The sequence below is a fragment of the Epinephelus lanceolatus genome, chromosome 22 (assembly GCF_041903045.1).
Source record: "Epinephelus lanceolatus isolate andai-2023 chromosome 22, ASM4190304v1, whole genome shotgun sequence".
NCBI classification, from domain to species: domain Eukaryota; kingdom Metazoa; phylum Chordata; class Actinopteri; order Perciformes; family Serranidae; genus Epinephelus; species Epinephelus lanceolatus.
The window spans coordinates 22,239,565-22,252,063 of record NC_135755.1 but is presented as its reverse complement, the minus strand read 5'-3'; the positions used below and the strand labels follow the sequence as shown (position 1 = coordinate 22,252,063).

The 12,499-nt window shown below is 39.5% G+C and overlaps 1 protein-coding gene across 4 annotated transcripts in view; it reads right to left on the bottom strand.

The window, feature by feature from the left end:
* LOC117246041 (RNA-binding protein with multiple splicing-like) overlaps positions 1–12,219 on the bottom strand; it is a 53,060-nt gene extending 40,841 nt beyond the window's left edge. For 3 of the 4 annotated variants that reach the window (XM_033609689.2, XM_033609690.2, XM_033609687.2), the window contains exon 1: positions 11,978–12,181. In XM_033609689.2, the coding sequence (XP_033465580.1) occupies positions 11,978–12,040 (63 nt within the window). In that variant the 5' untranslated portion in view covers positions 12,041–12,181. Of the gene's footprint in view, positions 1–11,977 lie in introns of all 4 variants that reach the window. The other variant, XM_033609686.2, reaches the window with a different exon arrangement.
* Positions 12,220–12,499: the final 280 nt, after the last annotated feature.

Genomic DNA, 12,499 nt, shown 5'->3' with positions numbered 1-12,499 from the left:
GTTTATTTTTCAAAATGCGTAATCACACCAGGCTAGTAAAAGGGACTGGGCGTTTAATTGGAGTTTTACGGTACATCAATGCATAACTCCTTAATAGTCAGACAAGCTTAATGTTTGGTTATATGTAATGCTATATACAGACTGTATATTCAGTTCAGAGATATGGCTGCATTTTTTTTCAAACTTATTTGGTTGCAGATGTCTTGGTTTGGTTCTGGAGGAGCTATTTTGCAGGCTGTGACATACAGGTGTAGAGGCAGCTCTGCGTAGAAGCGTGCATTCAGTTACATGTCGTACTGCTTACATGCTTTCGACGACATCAAGATCACTCTGGCCCCATCTCTTGTGCTGACTGTCTACTTCTAACGATGAAACACAAGATCAATTGTTTTAGAAATTCTGAATTTTTTATTTTAGATAAACACAATATTCTGGAAACACAAATATTTTCTTTTCTTTTTTAAATACTTATCCAGATCTGGTAATAACTAAAATCCAATTATTCATACTGCTTAGAAACCCTGTGTTTCTCTCCCTCTCCTACTCCCACAAGATCGTCTGACCACCAGTTACAGCTCAGTAAGGGCCTGTAAATGTTCCAACAGGTTAACCTTTAAAAGACATTTAAAACAAATGACCTAGGAAAAGCAAGTAAGCGCCCACTTCACTGAGTTTTTCCTTCTCCTGCTCTTTCCTTCCCCTCTCAGTAACAGTTTCCCTTGTTTTGAATCTAACCTGGAAAAGAATACTCTCTCTTAATGACACAGATTTGCGCTTTCAGTTGTATCGACCACTTCTGACCTCAGTGAAAAGGCCTTAAGGTGTCATTTGAGTGGCGTGTGGAAGAGAAGAGCGACCCTTTCACAGATTGTCAGCTACACGTCAGTTTGACTCCTTGGCTGTCGGATTAGAGTTTATCAAAATCTTTCAAACTAGTTTGCTCTCTCCTTTCTCTCTCTTATCTGATGCGTCTCCGTGAATGGACTTAACATTCCAAGGCGCTCATTAACGTGAACTAATCGGCCAAGTCTGCGTCTGCCTTTTCTGGACTCCCTTTGTCTTCGCCTGCCCAAGTGTACACCTTTAACTGTTTGGCTTTGAGGTTGGGTGGGCAGAGGGTTAAAGTGTCTGGTGCAAGTGGAGACAAAAACAACAGTGGATACTCAGTCATCCTCTGTGTCTCCATGAAGCAATGTAAGCCTACTGCTAATGTGTTCCCTTTATGTAATGGTACACCTGTTCCTTTGTGTTTATCAGTAACAGCTATTTAAGATCCTGTCTTTAGCTCTTTCATCACTTTATTCTTTTTAATGGATTTGTGTTTTAATTACATGACTTTATTCAAGTCAGTTGCAAATTTGAGGAAGGGGGACTTGCTTGACTAACACTGATAAAAGACTAGAATTGACTTTGATTCAGTGTTGATGACTTGAGACTTGATTTTGATTTTAGACTACTCAAAAGGACTTGACTATTTTTTACAAAATATTTGCATTTTTCTTGATATAGAGAACATACATTCTGTTTTAGAAACATGATTGGGTGATTTCTAGTGTACTGTGCACAAACCTGGCAACCTACAACGATGCGGCAATCCAGCAGAGGCCAACACACAAGGCAGACATTAGGGGGGAACTTGCTCAAAAATAATACATTTGGAATCACGGATTATGTTGTCAGTGACGATAGGAAGAGGAGAGCAGTGGTATGCAAGCTCTGCAGCTCAAAAATCTGTCTCAGGATCCAGAACATCCAACTTCATCCGTCACGACAAAACCCAGACAAAGAGGTACGTGAATGAAAAGGTATGTCTTTATAGCTTTCAAGTTATCAGCTTAGTGGCTGGTCGAAGGAAACTCTTGCACATCTGAATTTTATATGACTTGACTTATCACTTGCTTGACTTATGGCGGCGACTCGACTTGCTTGATTCTCAACACAGCAGTGTTGCCAACGTAGCGACTTTGTCGCTATATTTAGCGACTTTTCAGACCCCTCTAGCAACTCTTTTTCAAAAAAGCGACTAGCGACAAATCTAGCAACTTTTTCTGATGTTATTGAAGACTTCTGGAGACTCTGCTGTGAGAGCACGTATCATTCTTATTCTTCTCAACGGGCAGCGGATGCTACCATGGGCTCCTCTCTTGCCCCAAATCACTCACAGACGGCCCAGTCCTCCCTCCCAGCAGCAGTCAGAGCAGGAGACGTTAACCCCTCCACATCCAGACTGCAAGTGAATCCCGCATCCCGCCGCTGGCTGATCTATCGCTCTGATCCCGACCTGGTTTACAGTCAGGGCGGGATGTAAATGTAAAATTTTCTTTGTCTAATATAAATCACTGAAAGAAGGTTCATTTGTAGTTCTAAACATATTCAGGGTGTTTTTTACTCAGTTTTTGTCTCTCCCACGACATTATTCCTCTCTCCTACAGCAGCCATTACAATTACATGCATATGGACAATTATGCAAATTAGGCGATGACGTCATTTAGCGACTTCTAGCGACTTTTAGGACAGCCAATAGCTACTTTTCTTACTGAGGAGTTGGCAACAGTGCAACACAGTAACTTGGGACTTGCTTGAGACTTGGAGGTCAAGACTTGAGACTTGTATGTGTGACTTACTCCCACCTCTAAATAGGCTAATACCCAACGCAGTTTCTCAAAGCCCAAGGTAATGGTTTACTCTCCAACCAAAGCCCCAAATCCTAAATGAAGACAATTTACAAATATATTTACTAAACAGAAAAAAAATCAGCTTATGATGATGGATGTCAACTGCATGTCCATTCATTTCTATGAGAACTTCCATGAGTTCTGATGTGTTTGTTTCTTGTTACGTTTTTTTTTTTTCTGTCTGCAACTTTTGCAGCAGATTTCGGACAGACTGTAGGCTAGACACTGTACAACAGGACGTTAAGCATAAAAACAAGTACGCTAACAGACTGACAAATATAATACAGCTTTATACAGTTTTTCTAAGTGAAAATTTTGACAGCATTTTTAGCTAGCTAACATTGGCAGCATGCTAGCTGTCTAATATATAAGCCGCTTTTTACACTGCCTACTCAAGGTGGAATTTACCGCGCTGTTATGTCACCTCACTATTCTGTATAAAAGATACTATCGTGGAATGGGGGGACAGAGTTGTCTTGGCTCTGAGCTGGGAACGTAGGTAGTAACAGCACCAAAACGATGTCTGTTTAAACGGAACAGCTGGCAGAACAGGATCATTGGTGACACTAGTGTGACATTTTGACTAGGGATAGACCGATATGGATTTTTTAGGGCCGATGCCGATACCGATTTTTTTCCATCACCCTTAGCCGATAACCGATTATGGACTGCCGATTTTCTTGAGCCGATATTTGGGGCCGATACTGCTTTTGCTCCCTCAATTTACATCAAAAAAATGACACAATGACAACAAATATTACAGGTCTCAAGTTTAAAATAAGAAACATTTATTGAACAGTAAAAAATACTAAAACAAGATGGAAAGTTGAGGTAGAACAGGTAGAATACTATCATTATTATTATTATTATTATTATACATTCAAATAAAAAAAAATAGTTCAGTGCTCTTAAATCTTCCAGTAATGTCTTTATAAAATAAACAAATATTTAAGCTGAAGCATAAATAAAACAACAACTACTGTACACAGTAGGATTCGCTGCATGTGCGCTGCAGGGTCTTCCGGCAACACAGAGCTGCCCGTGGATGCCTGTCTGTAAATCATGCCAGGGAAAAATAAATCCGCGAACCCACGCGCGTATCGGCCGATGCCGATACAAGTAAAAAACTCAAATATCGGCCGGCCAATGTATCGGTCTATCCTTAATTTTGACGATGTGTTATGCAGGAGATTTATAAAGCAGCTGCTTGCAGTTAGTGGCTAGCTCAAAGAAAAATAGTGGCCAAAAATGTCTGCAAATTGGGAAAACAATGAGGTCTGGGAGCTCCTTACCACGTGAGCAGAGGATGCAATCAGCCACCATATAACAGGGACGATAACTGATTGTTACTGCCACGTTATGCCATTGTTAATGCTTATAAAGCGCACTAGCGGCGTACTCCATATACTATAAGGTAATACATACACAAAATAAAACTGGAAAAAGGCATAATGTTGGCTAATGTTTGCTTACTTTATTTAACTGTTACATTATGTTTTAGCATTTTATCCCATTACTGTCACTTATGGCCACTGTTCCACAAAAATTACATGGTCCTTGCTTGATTGTATTTTACTTGTGGGGATTTTAGCTTGAAAATGGTTTAAATTAGCAGTAATTCATTTTTTTGTCTATCAACAGTTACACTGAAAAAGAAGTGGTGCTTTTTAGTTTTCTGTGAAGTGAACTGAAAAGAGAGAAAGTTTATCTTCTTTTCCTAGAAAAGTATACCATTAAGCCTACAATGGATAGCAAAAGAAGTTAGCATCAGTTAGCATTTAATGGGTTAAGCCATCGAGGACCTAACCACTGACTTTTCTAGTTTCCAGCTTCCACCTGATCCTATCTTTTTGAGCCAAACTTGAGCAGTCTGACCTCTGCCAAAAGGCCGTTGGCACACAGTCTGGCTGGTTGGGCAGAAAAGTTTCTCCTTGTTACCGTTCTGCCTGGCTCGCTCATGTCTTTAGGGCTCTTCCCATGACCATAAAAGGTCCTTCTGTTCAGAGGTCTCAGGGTCATGCTTTCAACGTATGGGGCGATAAGGGATAAGGAGTTCGTCTCCTGGGACTAAACTGGGCACGAGCAGGATGAAAAAGGAGGGAGTGGTAGGAAAAGAGGAGAAGAAGAGTGGCAAATTATAAACAGTACCACGGGTAGAGGGAAAGAGGGAGGAAATGGCGAGAGAACAAGATAAAGTGAGGGAAGAAAAAGGGTGGGACGGACGAAAGGAAGGAGGCAAGGAAACGGAGAGGAAGGGAGATAAAAGTGTAGAAAGGGGAGCAGGAGAGAAGGAGGAGGATATATGGGGAGGGAGGTTAGGGAAGAAAAATAGATGAATTAGAAAATTACTGACTGAAAAAGTGTGCAGAGCATGAAAGAAGTGCGAAGGAGAGTTCAGAGGAGAGACAGCGTATACTGTAAGGTGGATAATTATAGCTTGTGAGTAAGCAATATTAAGTGGAGGTGACAGAACAAGCACATAAATACAGTATGACAAAGCAAGACAAGATGGCTGACGCTGTCTAGGCACAAGCTCACACTTCCTTCCCTGGTGTAGTGTATAATTAATTACAAAGCAAACTCAAAGTTGACAACTAAGCCCTTTTAAGGGAAAAACAGCACCATATGAGAGACTTCACTCCTCGCTCTCGGTCAGTTTTAATAGTTTATATATAGCTACATAAATTCAAATGTGTAGAGCAATTCTTTATCTCTCTGTCTCTTTTTCCTTTTTGTCTCACATCAGTTCAGCAGGATCCTTTGCCAGCCGTTCCTGACGCTAAGCCTTGTTGTTGTCTTTTCAAATACCTCTTGTCGCACAGCTGACAAATGGCTAAGATAAGATGACAATTCCCCCTGCGCTTTTATAAATAAACTCCTACCTATCAGACGGGTAGATGGAGCAGGGTTTTACTGTCTGACTCAGCCTCTGTGAGGGCTTTTTATCGTCTGTGTTAACTTAGATTTCACGGTGTTTTTTAACTATTCAATTTTAGAGTTAATCTACAGTAAATCTCTGCTTATATTGTCTTCAACAATCTGTGCGATTCTTTGTATGTTTTCCCCGTTGCCCTATCATGGCCACTTTCCCCTCTAAGCTCCCCTCTGATAGCGTTTCATGTCACAGAGCGTTAATATATCTGCGTGCCCTTTTCATAGATCCACGCATGAGTACAGACCACACACATGTCCACACCACTGTGCTACAGGCCGGCGTGGCCTCCCTCCGCTTCGCCGTGCTTCTCCAGCAGCACGGCTCCCCACCTACATCTCCTCATGGAAAAGGTCACGCTGGCCACATGACCTGCTATTTGAAGAGGACCTGGTGGATACCCAAAAGCAGGCCAAGCACAATCCAATTACACCCCAGGGAGATTCGGAGCATTTGCTGAACTCTGCTTGAGTGATATTCTGTTTCTCTTTGGGCGCTTGTAAAGATCCACTTACATGTTTATGGTCAGCCAGGAACTAGAATCAACAGATAGCTCTCGGGGTTCGAGCTCCTGCTGTGTTTGACTGTCACATCCAGGAGAGACAGTTTTGAATATGAGCATGGACGTGATTTTGAGTAGAACTTCCCGCAGAGGAAACAATAAAAGTGTGGATAATCCGTGTTCACTCATTTGTTACAAATCAGGTGCGGTTTCACGGTGAACCTCCGAGGTTGAGGAGGCTGGGCAGGTCTTAAATAAACACGAGTTAGCTTGAGGCGAATTGAAAGCAAGGAGGTTAAAGGTCAAGCTTAGTCGGGTGACTTGGTTAGCTGTGATGCATTCCACGCACCCACAACCTGCACTACACCGTTATTCCATCTCTTCACTGTGTACTCTCCATTCACACAACACAGGCCTAAGAATAATCAGATATAAATAAATGATTATTTTCAATAGCGATCAACCTGGAAGGAGCAAAGCTGTGTCACTCTTTGCTTGATAAATGACTTAAATGATTAAATGCTAAATAATTAAAACCGGGGCTGCCACTAATGAATATTGTCATTATTGATTAATCTGCGGATTATGTGCTTGATTAATTGTTTGTTCTTATAAAATAGAAAAATTGCCTAAAGCCCAAGGTGACGTCTTTAATTTGTTTTTTCAGACCACTTATCTACGAGCCAAAGGTTTTCAATTAGTTATAAAACATCAAAAAAAAAAAAAAAAAAATTGCAAATCCTCACATTTTACAAGTTGGAACTGGGCAATGTTTGGTATTTTTGCTTGAAAAATTAGCAAGCGGTTTATTTATTATCTATAAAGCTGCAGATTAAGTTTATATTAATCAGATAATTGATTAATTGATCAAATCACTAACACAAGTAAATAAAGTATTTTTATTAACTTCAGGTGGAGTGGGCTGCATGCAGTGCTGGACCTAGCAGATTTAGCACCTTAGGATACACCCCACCACCCACCCACCCTCCTAAGAAAAAAGTTTTATTATTACCTTTCATATTTATTACAATTATTACAGACAAGAACATGAGCTAATGAGAAATCAACACAAATAAAAACCTCAGCTAACAAACAAAAAATACGATATGTGCAATTTTGCACATTTCATTTTCTTGTTTCCTTTTTTCTTTTTCTTTTTTTGTGCTATGCCTCAGAAGGCTTTTGCCTTTAATTGAATGTTTTTTTAATAATAATTTAAAATATAAAAACTAATAATTTTTTACTCCAATGCTCTCCATGATACGATATTATCACGATAATTAAATCACGATACAATATTATTACGATTTCAAACATTTTACAATATGCTGAGAATTGTGATAACTTTTATTTTCATTAACATTTTTTTTTAACTGCAAGATTTTGTCCTAAAAGAAAATTTTGTCAACATCTGTTTTATCTATTAAGGTGAAGTTTTACATTTCAAAAATTTTCTTGCAGCAAAATGCACTGAAAAAGCAATTGATTTTATTATTATAGTAGGCTACCAAAAATTACATTTGCATTTCTAATATCAATAATTTATGTAAAATTATTACTCTAAATAATTTATAAAAAATTGATACTTGGTGTCCGTGAATCGATACAATAATTCCATGCAAAATATCGCAATACTATGCTGTATGGATTTTGTTATCCACCACTCCACTCCACTCCACTCCACAATAAACTTCACTGCTCTAGTATGTTCTGACTGTTATTATAAGTCACTGATGAAAATATTCAGTTGAAGTGCATTGCCAGGAATACAGACCTTTGGATTACTGTAACCTTATGTTGTAATTTGTTTTGAATGCCCCCCAAAAAAACAAGATCCATCACTGACTGCATGCATTCTGCCACAATATATTACCCTCCTGATAACAAGAACATGTCTGGAATTCGTCACTTCATCACAGTCACTATGAGTATTCTTCCATTCAGTTTCTTCACAACTAAGAATGGACAAAACATTCACAAAAACGCGCTGATGGAACAATCTCACTTTTTAGTCAAATCTAATCCAAAGAGCCCTCCAGCTCTCTTGTCCATACAAGGCCTGGAAACCACAGCTGGTGGACACATATCTCTGACATTCACCATGTAGGAGACGGCATGTCACCTCCACTGCGTTGATGGCCGGCCGTCGAGTGCCACAGTTTGTGAAAACACCCAGAACACCTGATAATAGAGCTTATCAACCAGCTCACCAGATTAGATGCTGAAACCTGCATACCTTGTCTGTAACAAGACCATGTTTGGTGAGCACTGGTCCACAGTAGATAAACATTAAGCATCATCAAGCTTTGGTGTACAGTGATGATGGCGTGCGAGGTTGAGCAATGAAGCAGGCATGAGAAGCCAGGCTCGCTACGGCGCTTTACTGGTGCGAATCAGTGATCCATTGAGTCGCATACTACACCGCGCAAGAGGGGGGGGAATGCCACTGTTGTTCAGCATGTGAGAGTCATACCAGAGAGGCTGTTAAACTTTGGCTCTCATAAGGTCATAGTTTATGGTTACTTTAGTGTTGTTAAGCACAAAGCTGTTACATTCAGTGCTTTTGTGAACTTTGTGAGTGTCTCTGTGCAGATCGGGATGGGAGAAGTGTCGAAAGACTCAAACACAACAGGTGAAAATGTCAAAGTAGTCACATGATCATCCCTAAAACAGTGTTTATCATACTTAGATTCAACTCTACTTCTCTGACCACAAACTCATGAATCATGTCTGTATGTATGTGTGAGTGTGTGTGTGGTACAGGATGCCCAGAACACGCTGCTCCCCTGCATGCAACACACATCATTACACAAAAGATAAAGTGGTGCTGTCTACCCTTACGTTAATTCACCCAAGTAAATTTAAGTCCCTGCCGGTCTGGATGGCTTCCAAACATTTCCACAACCATTAGATTCCTCTGGCCATTACTCTCTCTGTCTCTCCATCTGCCTTTTACACAATGCAAGAGACGACTCTCGTCTGGTCCCCCTGCACGTGGACGTCACAGAATTACAAACTTGTTTTAGTGGGACTCTTGTCTAGTACTGTCATGAAAAATACGCTATCGACTTATAGAGTTCAGCAAAAATTATCAAGGTCTTGTATCGTACGATGTTGCCCTTGTGTTTACATGCTAATTGTTTAATTAAGAATGTCACCATTTTAGCCAACGAGACACCAGAACATTTGAAGACCCAAATGAACAGACAAAAAAAAAAATATGCTGAGACATGTTTTGCTGTCATTTATTTAAATTTTATTTATTTAGAATATTTAATTTAGTTTAATGTATGAATATTTTTTAGAAGTAAAAGTTCATTGCTCTTTAAAAGGGTGTACTTGCATTATTATGCAATTATATTACCAGTACATCAGTGGCATAAAATGGTCTTAAAATGACAATAGCATCGTTTATCGCAATTATTTCTGGGACGATATATCATCCACCAAAAGTAGTTATCGTGACAAGCCTTTTCGGAGAGCAACTAATAATTATTCTTTATTATTCTTGTCTAATTATTAGTGATTAATCCTTTTCAGGATCATGCAATAAATTGTTTGGTGTATCAAATGTGAGAAAACATGACCGAAATGTTAAATAGATTTTCAGAATAGTTGAGAGTTGACAGATAATTTTACGACTATCGACTGACTGATTAACGGACAAACTGTTTCAGCTAATGAGCAATGTATGAGCTGATAACTAAAAAAGAATATATATTTTTTGTAATGTTTGTTGTTAAAAATGACAAGAAACTATCCCCTTTTCCGGCTGAAACAAAGACGATAAGTTGTGTTGTGTTGAAACATTTATTTATTTATTTCTAATAATTGATTAACTGAAAATAATCACTATAAATTGTAGGGGTGTAGGGGAATCGATACAGCATAGTATCGTAATATTCTTGCGTGGCAATATCGTATCACCACACAGTGCCAAGTATCGGATTTTTTTATTATATAAATTATTAATATTACAAATAAATATTAAACTTTAAGTAGCCTGCTAGAATAGTATAATCAATTGCTTTTTCAGTCCACATTTTGCTGCTGCAAAAAAGAGGCTGATGTAAGATGAACAGACTGAAAACTTTATCAGATGTTGACAAAGTTTTTCTTTGGGGACATAATTTACAGTTGAATAAAGGTAATAATTTGTAATGTATCACAATATATTTTATTGCAATACTCAGCATATTATAACATATTCAAAATTGCAGTAATATTATATCGTGACATAAGTATCGTGGATCTTCTGGTGATTTAAACACTTTATTAGGGGTGGAATCACCAGAAGATCCACGATACTTATGTTGGTTCCACCTTCTGATATGCAAGAACTTGCTTTTTTTTCTATTTTATAAGACTCTTAATCAATTATCTTTTCATTTTTTAGTGTTGCTCTGAGAACTTATGACCAGCATATTTTCCAGCCTTTTATAGATAAAATGTTTTTTGACTGACTGACAAAATAATGAATAGATTATTTGTTAACGTTGACGCTAATCATTAGTTTCAGCCCTAGGGTAATGTGCTGGTGCATACAAAGGCTCTGAAACACAACCACAGCAGCACCGTATTGAGCACATAAGGTTACAAGGTGAATAAACTGAAACTCTCCATCCAGCTTCCAAGAAGTAAGCCCTCTGTAGCTCGTCTGCGTGGTGCTCCAGTAACTCCCTGCATCCATAGTAATCTCAGCAGTGGACCAAATATGGAATTACATCAGACTGTTTGGCTATTCAGTTACAAAGTGACGAGCAGTACACTGAGCCTTAATCAAATTGCTCCAAGAGAAATATCTGATATAATCCGATATACCTTTCTTACATCACTTGGCTGCGGATGCGCGGAGCTCTGAAACAAGTCTGTCGTCTGAGCTGAGATACTCCCGTGCCAAGGAAAATCACCCCATGCAAAGAGCACCACTACAAACTTATTTGCAGAGAAGGCGATATTACGGATGGAGATTGTGCAATGTTTACAGAGGACAAGAGGAAGAAAGTGGGCTTTTATCCAGCATGTTGGAGAGACAATACATTTTCACCAGAGAGTAAACAAATTACCTCACAAAAAAACATTATTCTGGTGTGTTAAGATGTAATTAAAGTCATATCTGCTAGAGAAGCTACTCTTGCTTGACTGTACTGCAGTGGGGTCTGGGTTACAAAGAGTTATTGCGTACATGTTGCAGCAGCAGTTGTTTGAACTTCAATTGCTCCCTCAGCTTCAGTGAAAACTAATTCGCTCCCCGGCTCTGAATTCCCTTTACTACTGCTTTTCAGTTTTGTGTGAAGTCTGGCTTCGTGGTACAGTAAGCCAGAGACTGGCAACACTTCACTCTGTTGTCAGGTTATCATTAGGCCTATCTAACCTACAATATAGTCCAGAGTTAGTCAGGAAGTGCTTATTAGTGATTCATCAATTATCAAGTCCTGCCTTGTTCCTCACTTTCACATGGGTGTGTGTTGGGTATTTGATGTACTTTACTATATAGGGCTTAAAAAAGAAATATATATATGCAGTATGAGTAATGTGGCACACATTAAAGGTGGTATATGTCTAAAAAAATGAGGAAAATATATATTTAACAGGTGCACAGTGTTGTGACACAGGGAAAAGCAGATAATACATGTTATGAGCACCATGCAGGAGGTCTAATAATAAAACAGTTGCAACTTTTACAACCTAAAACTCGGACTTTCTTTCACACATTATAATAATTATATAATAACACTATAGGAGCTAAGGTGTGGTGGTAAAACGAAGCTATTAGCATTAGCATGGCTTTCTAAAGGTATCGTTACGGGTCATGGACCGACCTATTACATTAAACCAGCAGGTAGGTGCTCGCGCGCGGCTACGTACCTCCTCTTCGTGGTTGGTGAATTCACTCTGCTCGTTTTCCTTCTCGATTTTGTTGTTATTCATTCTGAGCCGGACTCTTTTCTCACTTTCACTCGGACTGTCTCTTCCTCTGCTTGTCCTCTTCGTCTTTCTGTTTCGCTCTCCAGCCGGGACCCAAATGTTTAAAAAAGCACCCTCCGACAGACAACAGTCCGCGTGCGGCCGCTGTCCTACTGACCCGAGCTTCCCACTACTTTGGCGACATCAATGATGAGTAAAGATTTTTTTCTTTTTTTTTAAAAGAGGGGAAAAAGTGAGCAGTGAGTGGTGTCGTATGTACTGTCAGATATTCCTCAGCATTCCCTGGAAAGCTTCTCCGGAGGCTCTTGTTGCTGTTCCCCAAATGAAACACGGTAAATGTTGAGTGGACTGCGCCGCAGGCAAACTTCTCTCCCCATCTCCGCGTGAGGGAGGAGGGATGGAGGGAGGGGTTTAGGGTGGGGTAAAGGGTGGGATGCACCGTCTGCTGGCTTTATCAAGTTT